This window comes from Sceloporus occidentalis, unplaced genomic scaffold, assembly GCF_023333645.1.
Source record: "Sceloporus occidentalis isolate IW3139 unplaced genomic scaffold, rSceOcc1.0.p SCAF_7, whole genome shotgun sequence".
Taxonomy (NCBI): Eukaryota; Metazoa; Chordata; class Lepidosauria; order Squamata; family Phrynosomatidae; genus Sceloporus; species Sceloporus occidentalis.
This window is the reverse complement of record NW_028316987.1, coordinates 47,149,102-47,168,346: the sequence shown is the minus strand read 5'-3', so window position 1 is coordinate 47,168,346 and position 19,245 is coordinate 47,149,102. Positions and strand designations below refer to the sequence as shown.

The 19,245-nt window shown below is 38.7% G+C and overlaps 1 protein-coding gene across 1 annotated transcript in view; it reads right to left on the bottom strand.

The window, feature by feature from the left end:
* TOPAZ1 (testis and ovary specific TOPAZ 1) overlaps window positions 1-19,245 on the bottom strand; it is a 44,525-nt gene that overhangs the window by 14,110 nt on the left and 11,170 nt on the right. Inside the window, exons 5-11 of the mRNA XM_089532872.1 lie at window positions 18,863-18,981; window positions 16,908-16,993; window positions 8,985-9,104; window positions 6,723-6,786; window positions 6,211-6,362; window positions 3,786-3,878; window positions 1,043-1,149 (exon numbers count right to left, since the gene is read on the bottom strand). Coding sequence (XP_089388998.1) covers window positions 1,043-1,149; window positions 3,786-3,878; window positions 6,211-6,362; window positions 6,723-6,786; window positions 8,985-9,104; window positions 16,908-16,993; window positions 18,863-18,981 — 741 coding nt within the window. The remainder of the gene's footprint in view (window positions 1-1,042; window positions 1,150-3,785; window positions 3,879-6,210; window positions 6,363-6,722; window positions 6,787-8,984; window positions 9,105-16,907; window positions 16,994-18,862; window positions 18,982-19,245) is intronic.

The following is a 19,245-nucleotide window of genomic DNA, read 5'->3' as shown; positions in this document are numbered from 1 at the left end:
AAGGAAGGAAGGAAGGCAGGCGAAGGACTTTTGTGCTCAGTGGTGGTGCACGTGCACACTCGCTGTCATTGGGGACAACTACTTGGCCCCTCCAGATTATCCAACATTTTAGGTTATCCAACGATCAGTCGGGCCCATTTATGTCAGATAATTGGGACTCTACTGCATTTTTATTGGGGATATGACTATAGCCCTGTACGGTTTTTAATGTAGATCTATGTTTTACCTGTTCTTAACTTTTGTGTGATTCTGAATCAGTTTAACAGTGTTTTAATGTTTTTAGATTGGTTTTAAACTTTTGTAAATGTTTTTAATTAATTGTGAAGTCGAACTTTCATGGCTGGTGTCCATAGTTTTTTGTGGGTTTTTCGGGCTATGTGGCCATGTACTATAAGAGTTTATTCCTCACGTTTCTCCAGCATCTGTAGCTGGCATCTTCTCTGAAGTTGCCAGCCACAGGCAAAACCTCAGGAATAAACTCTTATAGAACATGGCCACATAGCCTGAAAAACCCACAAAAAACTATTTTTAATTAATTATTTTGGAAGCTGTTTTGGACAAGATCCAAGGCAGCTTCCAAAAAAACCTTGCTGGCTAAAAAATGTGATTAAATAAGAATGTTCTTGTTTACCAGTTAAAGGAAAGCAGGTGTGTGTTGGTGTAGGGGGGCAGCCTAGCCTCCCAGTGACTGGGAACAGCCACCAAGAAGGCTCTCTCTCATCTCAACAAGCAAGCTTCTGATGGTGGTGGGACTAAGAGAAAGACTTCCCTGATGATCATAAAACTCTGGCAGGTTCAAATAGTCTGGACCTAAGCCATGTAGAGCTTTATAAGTCATAACCAGCACTTTGAACTGTGCCCAGAAACAAATTTATTTTATTTATTTATATCCTGCCTTTCTCCTGATATAGAGACTAAAGGCAGTCCCATGAATTTCAAAGCGTTTTCTTAGGCAAAAAGTACAGATTGACATTTTCCCAAGTTGTAGTTAAGACAATGTATCTATCTGTTGTAACACAACTTTTATGAGAAAAATACATACCTGGTCATAAAAGTGGTTATTTCCTGACTTGAAACTTGCAGTTGATTTAGAAACCGTATAATACAGCCAAAATGCTCATATTCAAGAACCATTCCAGCATCAATAAGCTATGGTGTGAAAAAAAAAAGCAAAAACAAAAACTTAACATGAACATCCTTGGAGATTTCCCAAGTAATTTGAGATTACAATATTCTGAAAAAAGGATAGAACAGAAATAGTTGGATAATGCAGCTATGTTATATATGACTTAGGTTTAGGATGAAGAGAAGCTTGTAGACAAATTCCACAGAGAAATCTGTTATTTTAATACTTATATCCATCTAATTCCTAACCCCCCTCCAGAATCTGATTAATCAAGTTATAATATTCATAGGCAATGTGGATTATTGTTGTTGTTATTAACTGCCTTGAATTTGACCCCAATCTCATGGCGACCCTGTGCATGAGACATCTCCAAGACCCCCTATCCTCCACTGCTCTGCTTAGTTCCTGCAGATTCAGGCTTATGACTTCCCTGATTGAGTCTGCCCACCTGATGTGCAATCTTCCTCTCTTTTTACTATCCTCTACTTTTCCCAGCACTATTGTCTTTTTAATAAGTCATGCCTTCTCATGAGGAGGCCAAAATACAAAAGCCTCAATTTGAGTATCTTGGCTTCCAAGGAGACCCCAGGCCTCATCTGTTCAAGGCCCCATTTGTTTGTCTTCTTGGATGTTCATGGTATGCTCAGCACTCTTTTCGAGCAACAAATTTCAAATAAATTGATTTTCTTATTATTGGCTTTCTTCACTGTCCAACTCTCACATCCATACATGGTAATGGGGAATACAAAAGCTTGAATGATTCTGACTTTAGTGCTCTGTTTTATATCTTTACACGTTAAGATCTTGTCTTGTTCTTTTGATTCCTTGATCACAATCTCCATTTTGAACAATGTTTGATCTAAAGTGCAGGAACTCTTTAACTATTTCAATTTTCTCATTGTCTAGGGTGAATTTATGTACTGTAGATCTCCCATAGTCATTATTTTTGTTTTCTTTATGTTTAGCTTTAAACCTGCCTTTGCACTTTCTTTGACCTTCCTTAGTAATTTTTCCAGGTCTGTGATATTTTTTGTTAGTAGTACGATGTTATCCATGTATTTTAGACGATGTTTTTTCCTCCTAACTTCACTCTTCCTTCTGAGTCTAACCCTGCTCTTTGCAGAATATTTTCTGCATACATGTTAAACAAACAGGGGGATAGAATGCAGCCTTGCCTGACTCTTTTGCAATGGGGAGCCATTCTGTTTTTCCATATTCTGTTCTAACAGTAACCTCTTGTCCTAAGTACAGATTCTTCATTAGGACTATCAGATGTGGTGACACTCCCATTCCTCTAAGAGCCATCCATAGCTTTTTGTGACCTATGTAGTCAAACACTTTACTATAGTCTATAAAGCAATGTAGATTACATTGTGGTTATTATAAGGCAGAGCCAATGTCAATATGAAGTACAGGTCTGTTAACAGACTCTGAATTTGTGCCTTCACTAAATGGTGCCATTTGGTTCTCCACAGGAACTCTCTGAATTTTCCTACTGGTCCAGAGGAATATAGTAAATGCTATCAAATGTCAGTGTTCAAGAGGCCATCCCAGTGTTCATTTAAGCCCAAATCCAAATAAGATTGTTTTGCCTTACCTAGGTAGAAACTTTATTTTCTCTTATCCTCTTATTTCCTCATTCCTTTCTAAGCATACTATGTCTATAATACAGTAGGCTCTTGGTATCTGCTGGGGTTTGGTTCCAATATCTATGGATGTTCAAGACCCAGTATATACTATAAGGTAGTAAAATGGCATCCCTTATATAAAATGACAAAATAAAGGTTTGCTTTTGGGATTTTTAAAAAACATTTTCAAGTTGTGGATGGCTGAATCCTTGGATGCAGAATCCGTGAACATGGAGGGTCAACTGTACTGGAACAATATAGATTTCAGGCTTGCCATATTTTTATAAAAACCCTCAACCACCATCGAAGAGATTTTGATACAAAATAGAGGAAAAAGCCAATTCACTACTGTACCTGTTCAATCCATTTACTGAAGATCTGTAGTCAGCCCTCCTTATTCAGATTCTGCATTCACGGATTTCACCCTCCACGGCTTGAAAATATTTCACAACAACACAACAACAACAACAATTCTAATTAGCAAACCTTGATTTTGCCATTTTTTATAAGGAACACCATTTTATTATGCCATGATATGACCTGGAACTAAACCCCAATGGGTACCAAGTGCTGACTTTATTTCAACTTCTAAAATCAGATATGTTAATATATTAATTTAGAGGGAGAGAAATATTGTTTGTGATTTTTCAAACAAATTTTAAAGTAAGAAAGTGTTGTTTGCTCACTTTTAATCATCCAGTAAAATCCCTATAAACCCCTGTCTACCTTCTGCCCATTACATATTATGGAAATAGCAAGGTCTTACTCCATATTCTTGGAACATTTGTTCTTCTAGAAATTCTTATTTCTTATAGTGAATTCTTATTTCTTACCGTTGGATTTGGGAGTGGGGTTAGCATCTAGGTTTTGGTTTAAAATAGTACTCCAACAAAAAATATTAACACTAATAATAAACTTTTCAAGAATGAAGAGATGGTATGTAGCAAAAGCAGAAAAGGATACAGAAAAGTAGAATCACTAGGAAGAGAAGCATTTATGATGGGCTCAAACAATAATAATTTAAGTCATACCTTACATGAGATGTTAATTAAGTCAGGCACTGTGTCTTTTAATTTCATGGAAGCCACTTGTTCAAAAACTTTGAGGAGGATGTCTACAGTTGGCTAAGCAAAAATAAGTACATTAAAATCACAGCTAAAGACATTTTCTTTAGTTTTGTCAGTGTGAGGAGCTGGCTGAAATTTCCCAAAGAAAACAGAATAAAACTTCAGCTTTAATGAAACAAAGAAAATTATTTTGTCTCCCCTAGTTCTCCATACTTTTAAGCAGATATAATTCACTAATTTCCGTTAAAACGAATTTACAAAAGAAAACCAAGACAAGGGATGATAGTGATGTGATCGTTTTCATTATCTCAAACAACAGTCTTCCTCTGAAATACAGTGTGCCCTTTCCTTACACAGGGGAATACGTTCTGGAACACACACACACACCCGTAAGGCAAATACTGCATATCCTTGAGCACAATGGGGCTTGCGTATGTGGCACAGTGCAGTGCACGCGTCACGGGCAAGCACACTATTGCCTCTTTTGTCATGTGGCTTTCAGCATAAACTGAAAACCACGTATGATGCGGCTGCACTGTAATTTTTAGAAATTATTTGGGAACAGTATATGTGAACACTTTGTCCTAAATATTTTATTCCTCTTTCTAAAAAAAATTATAGAATCCATTTTTCAATCTTTTTCTTTTTAAAAAAAGTCTTCAGGAAGAAAAGTTCTTTAAAAAATAAATCCACCCCCCCCCCCCCGACTCCACATCTCAAATGCTAATGGGGTGAGCATGCTGCCATCTAATTTAGTTTCTGGTGTAACTTTTCAAGATACATGTCACCCAATGTGTGACTGCTCACCGGATGCTATGAATGATCACTGAAGGAAGCGCCTATGTCAAGGGACCTCTAAGCAGATCTGAGCAGTCAAGAGCACTTAGAGGAGACAGCAAGCAAACTTGTACATAGTCAAAATGCAGATAAATCTCTGTCTCCATGGGAGTAGAAGGATATGCTAAATGCCCACCTAGGCCTATAAAGAGCTCACACCTAAAAGTTTAGACTTGGTTGCTTGATGAAGAAATGTGTGCCATTTCTTCAAAGATGCCTCCTGAATAAGAGATATCTATGAATAGATCATTTATGCAGGTATCACTGACATTTTCAGCTGTCCTCTGACTGGGAATGTAAAGACTCAAGGCCTCTCCTATTACTGCCCCATATTTTTTTTAAAAAGTGTTGGGAGTTGTGTCTGTGCAATGATAACCAGGCTCTGAACTCTGTCACAACAGCCAGTTAGTAGAGTATTTCAGATTTTACAACACCTTCCACCTGGTCACCCAAGAGTTCTGGGTTCGTTGATCACTATGTGAGCTCCTGCAAGACTTGTGGGTAAACCAGAGACAGATGGGCAAGACCATAAATTTCTAACATCTCCTCTTGACCTAAACAAGACTTTAGAAGACTGTTTTGCTTGACCTGTCCGATCAGAATATGCTTAATTGGTGGTAGCTGTCTTATTCTCAAGGATGGTTCTTCCACCTGTACACATCGGGCCATTTAATATCTTTGACACTGTTCCAGTATTCAAGTTGTATTAGCTTTTAAAGCGCCAGTGGCTTCTTTTGCTACATCAGTTGAACACAGGGTACTCTTCTGAAATTTAATTTAAATTTCTCCCAATAAACTGACTACTTGAGTATTATTAGTATTAGAATATTACTGTACTACAATAGTCTAATCAGGAACATACCAGTGCATGGACTACTGTGGTTAAGTTATCCCTGTCCAGTTAAGGTTACAGTTGTTGGACCAACTGAACTGGTCTCAAGCATTCCCAGGCATCATGTCTATCTAGGTATCTAAGGACAAAGAACAAAGGTCTAAAGGACAAAGATGGATCTAGGAGTACTCCAGACTATGCACTTGCATTTTCAGGGGAGCGCAACCCCATTCAGGGTAAGTAACTTAACCTATTCCCAGACCTGAGAACAACTAGTTCTGAGTGATGGTTTTTTCAATCATCTCAGCTGAACAGATATACAGTGGTACCCCGGGATACGAATTGATCGCGTTACGAAATTTCCGGGGTACGAAAAAGTTAGATTGGAAAAAACTGTTCCGGGTTACGAACTATTTTTCGGGTTACGAAATTCATTTCGGCGCGAAATTCAAATGCGAAGCGCGGCTAGCGGCTTTCCAGCGCTAACGGAAAGCCTTTTCGGGTTGCGAAATGTATCGGGTTACGAACGGAGCCGCGGAACGAATTAATTTCGTAACCCGAGGTAGCACTGTATCAGGATTTTCTTTTAAAGCAGTACGCCTTCTGGATGGTTGCATTTGTAGAAAATCAAAAGGTTTTTCTGGCAATAAATCCATTTTCTGGTAGGTATTCTACTGAATGTTAAGTGTGTGTTATGAAACATATCAGAAGGTCACTTACCAGTATTTTAATCATTATGCCTGTGTGGACTACAAGAAATAGTTCTTTCAGCAAACAGAACTGGAGCAAAGAGGCCAGCAGGTCATTTAGTATTTTTGAATTCAAATATAACCTAGGAATATTGTTTCTGCAGTAATCTGTAAATATCTGGACTAAAGAAAATGAGAAATTTACGTGTGACATCATTGTAATATTTATACTACTGAAACATCCATTAACACAAATACTAATTTTTCAGATTACATGATGGAAAAGATTACTAGGCAAGGGGATTTTTAATGTTCAGTTTTTTCTTTACAATATATGATGTGCAATGGTACAGATTAGGAGACAAAGTAATTTTATTAGCAAATTCCTACTAAAGTACAGTGTTTATGCAGGACCATGACTATCTTTGAACTAATAACAGGCAGGGTTACTGACTTTTTAAAGGTAAGTACATAAGAATTGGTATATGTCAGTCCTTGAACCAAACATGTCTGCCTTATAAAATGGAGTAGATTATATCATACCTGCACGCTGCAGCAGAACTACTTCACCAGTACTTATATATTTCTGAAGTATTTCACTGCAAAACTAAAGAAAGAAAGAAAGAAAGAAAGAAAGAAAGAAAGAAAGAAAATCATACAAAAATCTATTAAGTCCAAAAATTTTTAGAAGACACACAATTTTATAATGTGAACAACTGGTCTGTAAATAAATTATTGGTTTGTAAATATATAGCTAATATGATTAGTGTGCATATTGTTTTTCAGCCTCAAATAACTATTTTTCTAAAACAACTGTTGCATTTATTATTGACTGCAATCCAAAGCATATTTATATATTAAATATATATTAAACAGGTTCCACTGAAAAGGACTTCTGCCAAATAAATGTATCACAGAAGCAAATATCACCTATTAGTCCCAACTGTCCTCATCACCGCTGCCGTGGGAAAAGCCGGGTGGTGGTGTTGGAAGCCAAGAGGCCTCCAGGCCACCACCTTGCCCTTCTGCGGTGGTGGTGGCAGTGAGGAGGATGAGGCTTGGCCACCTGGTCTCTTCGCAGCTGTGGCTTCCCGCTGCCGCCGGCACCACCACAGATGGGCCGGGTGGTGGCCTGGAGGCCTCTTGGCCTCCAACACCATCACCTGGCATTTCCTGTGGCGGTGGCGAGGAGGCCAGGTGGCAGTGCTGGAGGCCTTGAAGGCCTCTGGAGCTGCTGTTCTGCCTCCTCGCCGTCGCAGAAGGGCCGGGTGTTCTGAAAAGTATGAGTTTGTTAAAAAAATAATAGTTTTGGCAGAATGAAAGATTTAACTAAAGCAACATTGCCCAAAAGGGAGAAATGGAGCTGCTTCTAAGGGGTGGTCTGTTGAGCCCCTTAGTAATAATCTCCTGAATATACTCTGATAGCTGTTTTTTTTCCTTTCAGGTTAGATCTTCAAATAGACAAATGTTTTGCACTTCTAAAGGAGATTACCCCACTGTTACCTCATCTGACCTCTATAGTTAAGGAGGCTGGTTTGCTAGATACTAAGGAGCCTATGGTAGGCTGCATCCACATTGCAGAAATAATCCAGTTTGACACCACTTTAAGTGCAACTGCTCTATCCTTTGGAATCCTGAGATTTGTAGTTTAGTGAGATACTATGACAGAGGCAGCTAAATGTTCTGCAAAATTACAAATTCCCAGATGGAGCCGAAGATGTTCCCAATTTACACTTTAATCACTAGAAACCTCAAAAGAAGCGGAAGAAGAGGAGTCAGGTGCTGGAAAGGCTCACAAGGAAATGAAAGAAAGTAAAGCAGAGGTAAGTTTATTAATACTTTTGGGATAGAAGTTAGGAAATTGTTAGAGAAACAAGCAAGTACAAATAAGATGGCAATTTTTTTAAAAACTCCTTTTTACCATATTAGATAAGTACATGAGCCTAAAACAATTAATATTACAGCAGGCCCTTGATACCCGTGGGCTTGCCAAACAATGGTTATTGTAATTCATGATCTGGAATGCTATGAACTAAGCCAGTGATGGCAAACCTTTTAGAGACTAAGTGCCCAAACTGCTACCCAAAACCCATTCAAATATTGCAAAGTGCCATGTCCCTCTGACTTTCTAGTAACAAACTGACGAACTCTGTGCTGAGGTAATGACATGTGTGCCCACAGAGAAGGCTCTGAGTGCCACTTCTGGCACTCGTGCCATAGGTTCACCGCCAATGAACTAAGCAGTACATATAAAGTTGTTTCATAATAAGAAGTTGGCATTATTTCAGGATTTAAATGGTTTATTTTAGAAGGTAATCTTATGCAGATTTATAGTGCATGTAAATGCAAATTCAGGGATGCGGTGTTATGCATCTCCATAACATTCCAGAAACAATTTAAATACCATATTTGGTAAGTGCTTAGTACCTGAATGACCAAGTGCCTGCCCTACTTAGTTATAATCTCTGAATGTATACAAATATCTTGTTTATAATACTATCTACAAATTAAATAAAGAATGCAAGGGCAGGCGTAACATATTCATGTTCACTACTTGTAATACAGAACACTTGTATGTGAAGTGAAACTAACATTATCTATGGTATTTTATTTAATGGATACATCCACCCATTCAAGTCATCAAATGAATTCTGAAATTTACAAAGAACAAACATATGTGTTCATCAGGCTACACAGAGAAATACACTCCAAAATTAATGGAAATCTTATCCTGGAAACCCAATGAAGATTGTACAAAGTGCAAAAAACATTATTTTATGAAGAGAGAAACCACAGCACTCTTACCTGTTCATTTCCTGATGTAGGAACATGCCAAAACCAGCAGTCTGTTCTCTCACAACCATTCAATGTATTGAAATGTGATCTACAGTATCCATGGGGTATATGCAGCAAGCCTAAATTAATCTGCAATATAATCCAAGAGAAATTACTCATTTCCACCCCTCACAGTTCTGTTTTGAAAACAGCTAAGTTTTTTCTTATTTCAAGGATTACTGTGAGTTAAAGAGATGAAAGGATGTTGGACTTAAAGTGAGAGGTTCTTTCCTACAGCAGAAACAGTGTTCAGAGTGTAACACTAGAAAAAAGAACAGCTTTAGGAGAAACTTAGGGCCTGAATAGACAGGCCAAAATAAAACTGCCTGGGTCACTTTGGAGGTATGCTGTTTAAACGATGCATGCATTTTAAGAGTCTGGAAGCTGCACCAAAGCCGCATTCCAGTCCTAAGGACTTGAGTGTACCTTTGGCACAGCTTCCAGCCTCTTAAGATGTGTGTGTCATTTAACAGTATACCTTCAAAGTGACCTGAAGCAGCTTTATTTTGACCTGTCTGTTCGGGCCCTTACTTTTGATGAAGACTGTATCAGCTAACTCACTCGTGAACTGCTGATCAATAATACAACTGACACACAGTCAAAAATCAAGGAAAAAGAGAACAGATAGATACCTCAAGAGCTTCCTTCTGTAAGTCCCAGATGTGAACACTGCAAATGGGTGTGTGTGTGTGCTAGGGTATTCTCCATCCATTTTAGAAAAGATGCATTTTCCTACTGTGGAAGATTGGACACTGCCTTGGGTGCAATGTCCAGAAACAATCACCTTTAGAATCTAAAGCAACCTTCTAAAGAGGAACAAGGGTTTAGGCCTCTGAGGATGCAAAAAGGCTGAACTGATCAACAAATATAAATTAGGGTAGCTATTAGCATTTAGTGAGAATGTACACTAGATTTTTTATGAAATCCAAAACAATTGGGCTCCCTCAGACCAGTTGCAGCAGCTCCAGAGTTGAAGCAATCTTCCCTCTGGAGCTACAAGAACAAAAGCTGGCCATTGGGTGAGGCTTCTTATGGCCTAAGTTTCAGAAAGGTGCAACACCCCGCCCCAGGGGAATAAGCATCCTTTACAATCACTGGGTGAATCGGCCCAAGTTAAAATGCTAGTACTAGCAAATGAAAACCTAAGCCAAGGATGGAAATCACATGGGCCATATTATTTACCAAAACCATTTTTGTGGCCTTTAGTCTCTCCTAGGTGGAGCTCCTTTCTCAGATAAACATGGAAAGCACCTATCCATGGAAGATTCCAGGATAGAGATCTTCCTCTAAAGCAAAGGCCAGGGTCTTTCTTCATTGATGTGTATGGTGAAGGTCCTGGTGTTCTTGTTTTTTCAAAAGTAGAAGTGAATTTCTAATCACTTTATATTTTGAAAATGAATGAAAAAACAACCTACTTAGAAAAGGTGTTGTCTACGATGGGCTTCTGGATGGCAACATCTGTCTCCAGACCACTGAAGCTCACCCACTTCTGTTTGAAATGTTACAGGACCACTTCCCCCATACTAGCATACCAAGGATTTAAGATTGGCTGGAGAGGCTCTGATGCCCTTGAGTAATGTGGGAGTACCATATGGCAGGACCATTGTGGTAGTAGTATCTTAGCAGTCAAATTTCCTTCAGGCAGAGATCTGTGTTTCAGTCTCATAACATTCAGACACCAGCCCAAAATATATATATGCACAGGCTTTCAAGAAAAAAAGTGAATGTTTTATTTTTTTGCTCTTCACTGTATAATACTGCACTTAAAAAAAACAAAAACCCTTGTAGATTTTAGTATTGTAAATCTTAAGTGTAAGTTATGCAAACTGTTAGTTGGGCTTTTGTGAGGAAACATAAACAGCTATTTCTTCCCTTCTATCAGTTGCTAAATTATTTTGTAGCAAATAAACGTGTTCTAAGCTTTTCAGAATTGGGCTGGCTTAAGGTTCTGTTTCTTTTCTTGCTTCTCAAATATTTTCAGCTGTTTTAAGATTTTTTTTCATATAGTGAAAATCTCTTCTATCATTCTTATATTATTTGCTTCTTTTTAAGAAAGTTTCTTTGCTTTTTCTGTATTGTGTGTGTTGTGTAAGAATATAAGCAGAGAATCCCTTCTTCCTTCTCCTAGTTAGGCAAAAATAAATTATTTGAATTCCCTTCTTCCACGATGAGCTTGGTGTGCACTTCCTTCATCATCTTATTACTATCATTATTCCCCTATTTGACACTGTGTGTTTTACTTTGCTTCCATTTATTTAGATAACACTTAAATGTAACATACTTAATCCAATACACCTCTCTCCCATTAAGAATTTTGGATGATTTTTTAAAAAAATTCTCAATCCATTTTTACCTAGTTCCATTCTGCTTCTGCTCCTTGTTTCAATCAATATTATATATCTTCACTAACCTATTTGTTACTATTCCCCACTAAAAAGCACTTCATTTATAACTTTATTTTAACACATTATTTCCTCTTCTAGGCCACAAGACCTAAAAGAGAGTGTTTTGTGAGAGTGTTTTGAATCTCTGGCCATTTCAGTTGTGTTCTTTCTCTTCCTTGTTTTAGACAGGACACACAGGACTAATTCAGATGGCACAATAAGCTAGGGAAGCATGAGAATGTTGGCTTTTGTGCACAAACTTCTTGCTGAACAGCTTGCTAAACAAAACACAAAGTGAAGCTGCATATCACCCAACACAGGGGTTTTTTTAAGGTTTTTTTTCTCCCTGAGTAAATAAGAAAAGCAAACTTTGGATTCTTTCCATGCTTTCTTGGGAGAGAAACAAATATGTTTGCTTGTCACTGATATCTTTACTCTTTAGCAAAAGCATCACAGATCCTAAAGAGTAAAGATACACAACTGAGCACTAAAGTCAGAACTGTTCAATCCATTGTATTCCCCATTGGCATGCACAGGTGAGAGCTGGACAGTGAAGAAAGCAAATAAAAAGGTCAACTCATTTGAGATGTGGTGCTGGAGAAGAGTGTGAAAAATACAGTAGACAGTCAAAAAGACAAATAAATGGGTCATTGAATACATCAAGCCTGAACTCTCCCTTAAAGCCAAGATGATTAAATTGAGGCTGTCATATTCTGGCCATGTCATAAGAAGGCATGAATCATTGGAAAATAAAAAGACCATAATGCTAGGAAAGGTGGAAAGTAGTAGAAAGAGGAGAAGATAGCATGCCAGATGTAACTCAATCAGGGAGGTCAAAGACCTCAATCTACAAGACTGAAGCAGAGCAGTGGAAGATAGGGGGACTTGGAGATGTCTTAAACACAGGGTTGCCATGACTCGAGGGCAGCTAATAACAAAAACAAATCAAGAAGAAGGAACTGCTTTTTTATACCATGCATAGACTATTGTCAGTTGCACCATTTTGTTTTCCATACTTGTTGGCATATTTTAGTTAACCCTGGACTTGACAATGTCTTGTGGACTGTATCAGTTCAATTGGAATATCACCTCTTCCTGATGATTTATTCTTCCCAATTTCTCTTATTGTAGCTTCCACCTCAGTTTCTAGAATTTGGGGTTCATCTTCATATGTTTCTTCATTCCATGTGTCATTTATTTTCTTCTTCTTTTTTATATAGCTCTTCTGTGCGTTCCAACCAATGTCTTTTTATTTCTTCTTGATCTTGTAATATGTTCCGCTTCTTACCATAGAGCAACCCAGCCTTTCGTTTGAACTTCCCTTTGAGTTCTCCTATCCTGTGGAAGAGATCTCTCGTTCTTCCTTTTCTATTACTGTCCTCTATTTCTTTGCATTGATTATTATATCTTTGTGTACTAGTTGTTGAACAGTTGCATTCCTGATTTTGTTCCTATCTTCCTTTGTTTTGCTTTGCTTCTTTCCTTTACTGTTTGAAGTGTTTCCCGTTATTTACTGTGCTTTCTCCTATTTTTGTCACCAAAAGTGTCTTTTTTCCTTGATTATGTCACTGGCTTTTAATCATAGTTATTTTGGTTAATGATCAATTATGCTTAACAGCGCCAATCTATTTCTTTTATTGTCTGTAAATTCTCTTAAAATATTATTCGGATCATATTTTGGTATGAGCTTTTCCATCTACTGCTTCCAATTAGTTTATCTGATTTCTGTACTGACCATCTGGTCCATGTGTATTGTCTCCTTTCTGGTTGTATGAAACTGCCTATCCTAAATTTGCCATCTTAAATTATGAAGTATCCTAAATTACTGGAAGACTCTTGATTCCATAACTGATAAGAAAAAAATGTTTTTCCTGATCACACTTTATAAACCTCTCACAGGGCCTAAACATCCTAAAGGGACCAGATCGTGTCTGACCTTGGAAGCTAAGCAGGGTTAGCCATGGTTAGTCCTTGAATGGGAGACCACCAAGGAATACCAAGTGCTGTAGGCTATATTGCAGAGAAAATAACTGGCAAGCCACATCTGAGTATTCCTTGCCTAAGAAAACCCTATGAAATTTATGGCATTGCCCTACATCAACAGGTGACTTAAAGGCACACGCACACACACACACTAGATTATCGCATTACATTCTTAAAACGGGACTAATCCACTGTTACTGCTTGGCTGCCTCCAGTTGCATTTTAGGGTTTGTAGTTCAGTCAGGCCTAAGAGCTCTCTGGCTGAATATTCTACATGTCCCTTCCTAAACTACAAGTCCCAGAATGCAACAGGAGACAGCCAGAGCAGTAAAAGTGGATTAGCCCCCTTTTAAGAGTGTAGTCCGATAATCTCCACAGAGTAAACTTTATCTGTAGTACAGTTGCTCTTACTTCAGGCACTATGGCTGTTTTATACACCTTTTTCACCTCACTAATATCTCAATATTGGAGATTCTGTTGTGGATCCTTTTTCTAATGATCCCTAGCGTGGAATTCACTTCTTTCACAAATGGTACACACTCAGTTTTTAAAGTATTGCCCATGACTCTTGAGACACCAGAAGTTAGAAATACCCATACCTAAATCACATACTCACATGCCCCTTTTCACCAGGGCATCAGAGATTCAAGGAAAACACACAGACATTTGAGAAAGATCCTAATGTGTTTAGAGCACAATAGATTATTTTGTGAACATTCAAAAAGGATACTGAATTCTAACTCAGGAGCAACCTGGGTCCAAATGGACACAGATTTGGGGAATATCCTCCCACACACTGCCTGAAAATAGGGCACAATTCTGAAGGACTAATTGAATATGGTTCTTGAATGAGATGGAGGTGACTCAGGGAGGTTATGGCAATTAACTTTTCAGAAGCACTTGTTGGCCCTCTCTAACTACGTGTTTATGCATGGAAGCTGAATTATTGTTTTTAGAACACAAAGGTGACAACAATATCATAATGGATACCATCTGGTCTTCACACAGAGTCAACCAATATAGATCAAGTTTCCTGGAAAGTATGGTGCAAAGAAGCAAGCACTGGGCTTATTCAGATGGTGAAAATAATTCATGGAGAATCAAGCGTGGGATACAGACCACCTATTTGGGGCGCCACATATTGGGGCCAGGACAGCCACAGCCCAGAGGCCCCAATCTAGCGCTTTTCGGGATCAGGGAGGAGCGGCATTTTGCCGCTCCTCCCTGGTCCCGAAAAAGGGTGTCCTTGGGGCTTCATGCCCCAGGACACCCTGGGAGCCACTGGCAGGAGAGAAAGGGGCTGCTTGGACCCTTTCCCCCTGCTTCGTTCCCACAACCGTATGGTGACTGCGGGAATGAGGCACTTCCCAGGAAGGAGCTCCGTTTTGGAGCTCCTTCCGGTGCTGCTGAAAGGGCGTCACAAGCACGTCAAGGCCATGCCTCACTGTTTGGACACGGCACGGCCGTCACGTCAAAATGGCAGCTCCCGTGTGAACAGGATGCCACCATTTTGACGTACGGAGTACACGCTAGGGTTAGGGAGCATCTGTAAAGGACGCTCTGAGGCAACCCTAGCACGTACTCGGTACGTGCTAAAAGGCCCGTCTAGAGGGCTAAGGTTGAATCTTTGTTATTCACATGCATTTCAAATATATCCAATTAAATTGGGGGGGGGGGGGCTGTAAAAGAAAAACCCACTTAGCCCGGGATAATTGATCCTGGGGTTTTTTCCTGAGTATTTCTAAAAGATTTGCATTCTTTGCTGTATGAATAACCGATAAGAATACACCCAGCATAAAATTCTGCTGGCCCTGAACATGTTCCGAATACATCCACATAATCGACTCCATCTTTATTTGACTGCTGAATAACAGAACTCGCAGAGATGCGGTTCCATAGTGTAAACAACAAATCTGGAATGTGTGAGTGAGATTATTCGCACAGCCCTGCTAAAAAAAAAGTCTGAATGACCCTCTAGAAGCACTGTCACAGAAAAACCTCTGAATGTGCTGTTCTCTGGGATAGCCTCTATATTCATTAAGTGAATGCTCGTTGTTCCTGGCTCTTAACTGTATCCTGAAGTAATGATGAATGCTGTACGGTTACTCTGCCTGGAACTCCTCCTTTCATTATTATATTTTATTAATTTTAAAATGATCTTGGAATGCAAAGTGGCTTACAAAAATTAAACATCTTTACTGAGGGCTGAAACCAGTCTCCTTTGCTTCATTCTAGCCAGAATATTTTTTTTCTTGATTTTTAGACTCCACAATTAGTTCATATAAAAATTTCCCAATTTACCTCCCTTGAAGATAATCAATGCCAATTAATCTTAAAACAGGAAGTCTACATTCCAGCTCTCCAAGACAAAAATTACTAATGATTATCAAACCATCTGCCAGGATCTTTACTGACTGCTCACTAGTACCAAGGCTGACATCCAGCAAAAAGGATGCAACCCCTTAACCAAGGTTATCTTTTGGCACTTCTTTAATGAGATCTCTTGTCTATAGGATGAAAACTACAGTAGCAGATACAGTCTTCATGGCAAGACTTGAGATTTCGTGACATTTTCTTAGTCATATTGCTCTGTCTTACCATGTGACATATCCAGGTTCTCAATGGCATTCCAACTTGATACCAAAATTGCTCTACGTGTGTACAATACAGATACCCTAATTCATTATTTCATTGGGGAGAGTATAAAATCTTTTGGTCAAAGTGTTCCAGTATCTCCTGACAAACTTAGGTTCTCTCTTATTCCCTATGAAGAAACATGGCATCTGGTAGCAACTGAGCTCCAGCAGGTAACAGCCCTCTTCCCAAAATGTCTTGGATCAAAAAAGCTTCTCTTCCAGCCACCTAAGAACCACACCTAATGTAGTTATAAAGACAGCTATCATTAAGCCCTCCCTAATGAAAGCAGCACCTTCTGAATACTGAGATATGTACTTTACTAGAATAGGAAACTTAACCAAATCCTGTTAATTGAGTGTAATGGCTTTTAAGTTGTTCAACACTATGTTTAATTATTTTTAATAGTGTTAAGATTTTGGGAGGTGGTCTTTTTCATAGTCCCATCACCATCATATAGGCATGATTGGTGGGGACCTGGGAGAGAACGTTCTTAGTGGTTGACCGCCAGATAGTGCAATTTCTTCCAATGGAAGGTCTGGTTGGCTTCCTCTCTCACGTCCTTTCACTGGAAGCTAAATCCTTTTTGGTTAGGCAGCCTTTTGGTTGAAAATCTATGTAACAGAAAGAGTTTTTGGTAGGTTTTTTTAATTTAAAAATATTTATTATTATTGTGATTTTATATTATTTTAATCTTCTGCATTTAAATTAACTGCTATTTAATTATTTTAAAACTTTTGTATAAATAACGTTTTCCCATACCCTGTTTTTAAATGCAGTAGTCCACCTTGGATCTTGCACTGGGAGCAAGGTGGGATATAAATAAAATAAAATTTTAACTTCTTATACAAAAAGTTTTGTTACAAGAATGTATAAAAGTTCCAAGACTTACCAGTCCATCTTTGCCTACTTTCCAAGAATTATGCCTGTTGGGATATGATGTAGGCCAAAGGGGACCTTTCCTTGAGAATCTGAAGTCTAACATTAGAGATAACAATATTGCTTAGTTGAACAAAACCACTATGTCACACAATTACATAAGTCTTAATTTATTATGATGCCATAAAATTATGTTCTTCACTTTTTTGGTCTTATTTCATAATTAAATTGCATCAGAAATTTTCATTTCCTTCATACTGACTTTTTATGCTGTCCAAACACTATTACAAGTAGAAACTTTAAAAAAGAAAGTCTTAGGCTTATCTCACATTATAAAGAAAATCCTGCAGGTTTTAAAATATTGGGAGGGTAGAAAATAAGATATTTCAAACAACTATTAACTCAATGCTTTCTTTACAGTGATTTCACATCCATGTAGAACAGGGTGTATACTCTCTCTCTCTCTCTCATTTATACTTCATTGTAAACTGGGTAGCAATCTTGTACTTATATGCAGCCATGGAGGTGGGGAATTTGGAGTGGTCTTCAGGCTCTCCCAACCTCTCCAATTTGTTTTAATTCATTAAAAAAGAGCAACTGAACCTCAAGCAGGCACAATGATCAATCCTTTCAGTTTCACACCTCCAACATCCTCCCCAAGATACCTGAACACTGTGAACGAACACACTTGGAAGTGATTCTGGTTTCATAAAAATGGCAGGGCCACAGCCTGCATGGTGTTCAGCCGATCTATATCTACCCACCTCTATTCTATGTACATATTTTGTCAGACACATACAGATTACCGTATATACTCATGTATAAGTCAACCTCATGTATAAGTCGAGGGCAGTTTTTGAGGCCAAAATCATGGCCGTGGATAAGTCGAGGGCATGTTACAAAAGATCTAAAGGGGGAAACAAAGCACCACTTCCTTCTCTACATCTCCCTCTTTGAACCTCTCTCTCAAGTGTCACAGTATCAGCATGGAGAAACTAGTCTAGGTGCATACATACATACACACACACACCTCTTTGCATCAGCATTTCCAGGCTCATTGCTTGCAAAAAAGGGGACACCAGCCTTGCTTTCTCCCTGCCTTTAACCCCAGCATTTCCAAACTCATGGCTTGCAAAACGGGTTCCAAGCCTGGGCATGCTCCCTCTCTCTGCATCCCTTCCCTCAGCAGCTGCTTGTTAGCTCCAGCTGCAAGGGAAGGCTGAAGGATCTCATGCGCACACACACTCACGGAGAGAGAAGAGAGCTTGCCGGCGCCGGGACTCAAACGGGGAGCTGTTTACCTGGCTACAGAGGAAGGTGGGCACTTTTTTAATGAACTTTATCAGCAGTAGTAACCTATTGCCCCGTACATAAGTCGATCCTTGATTTTGGAGTCCATTTTGGGGCATAAATTTCTTGACTTATAGTTGAGTATATACGGTATGTGTGTTTGGAGATAGTCCAGCCGATCTAGATCTACCCACCTCTATTCTATGTACATATTTTGTCAGACACATACAGAGTATGTGTGTTTGGAGCTAGTCTTATGCCAAGCTGCTCTTCATTTCTATACTAAATAGCTCCTTAATGTCCTAAGCATATTAGAATAATACATTGTTGCTGTTGTCGTTCAACTTAAATTTAATTTAACTAATAATTTAATGACAAAAGGAACAGTCCTTTGAACACTGCAGTTTTTAAGATTGCTGCTTGAAACTTAGGTGTTTTTACACAAATCCCCTTTACTGCCAGAGCACTTCTGTTTAATTTATTTATTTATTAACCCAAAAGCAAACCTTGATTTTGTTATTTTACATAAGGGGCACCATTTACTACTCAATTATATATAATGTGACTTGAGCATCCATGAATTTTGGTATCCACAGGGGGATACTAAGGGAGCACTGTAATCATGCTGAAACATAAGTATAAAATTTTCAAGTGTTAAGACTTAAGACAATATCGTACCGTTCCTCCATGGTTCCATTGCTGTGCTGTGCCACTGAGGAGCAGTTGCTTTCATAGCAGGGAGTGACAATCCCAGCTCGTGGTCATGGGTCACAGGTTCAATATATTGAGTATTGTCACTAAACCCCCAGTGGGAAAAAGATACTCATATGATTAATGATGAAAAAAAATTCATATGAAATACTGATAATGTAATATGAAGCACATTATATTTTCTGTCTTTGGAAAGCCCAGACAATTCCAACATCTGTGGCTCTTTTATCAATCAGGAAGACAGGTAACAGAACAAGTGAACTGGAAATGAGAACCTGTATGAGCAGAAGGTGGAAGTGCACAAAGAACTCCTTGTACTGTACAAGCGTTCTGCCCCTCATTACTGGTAT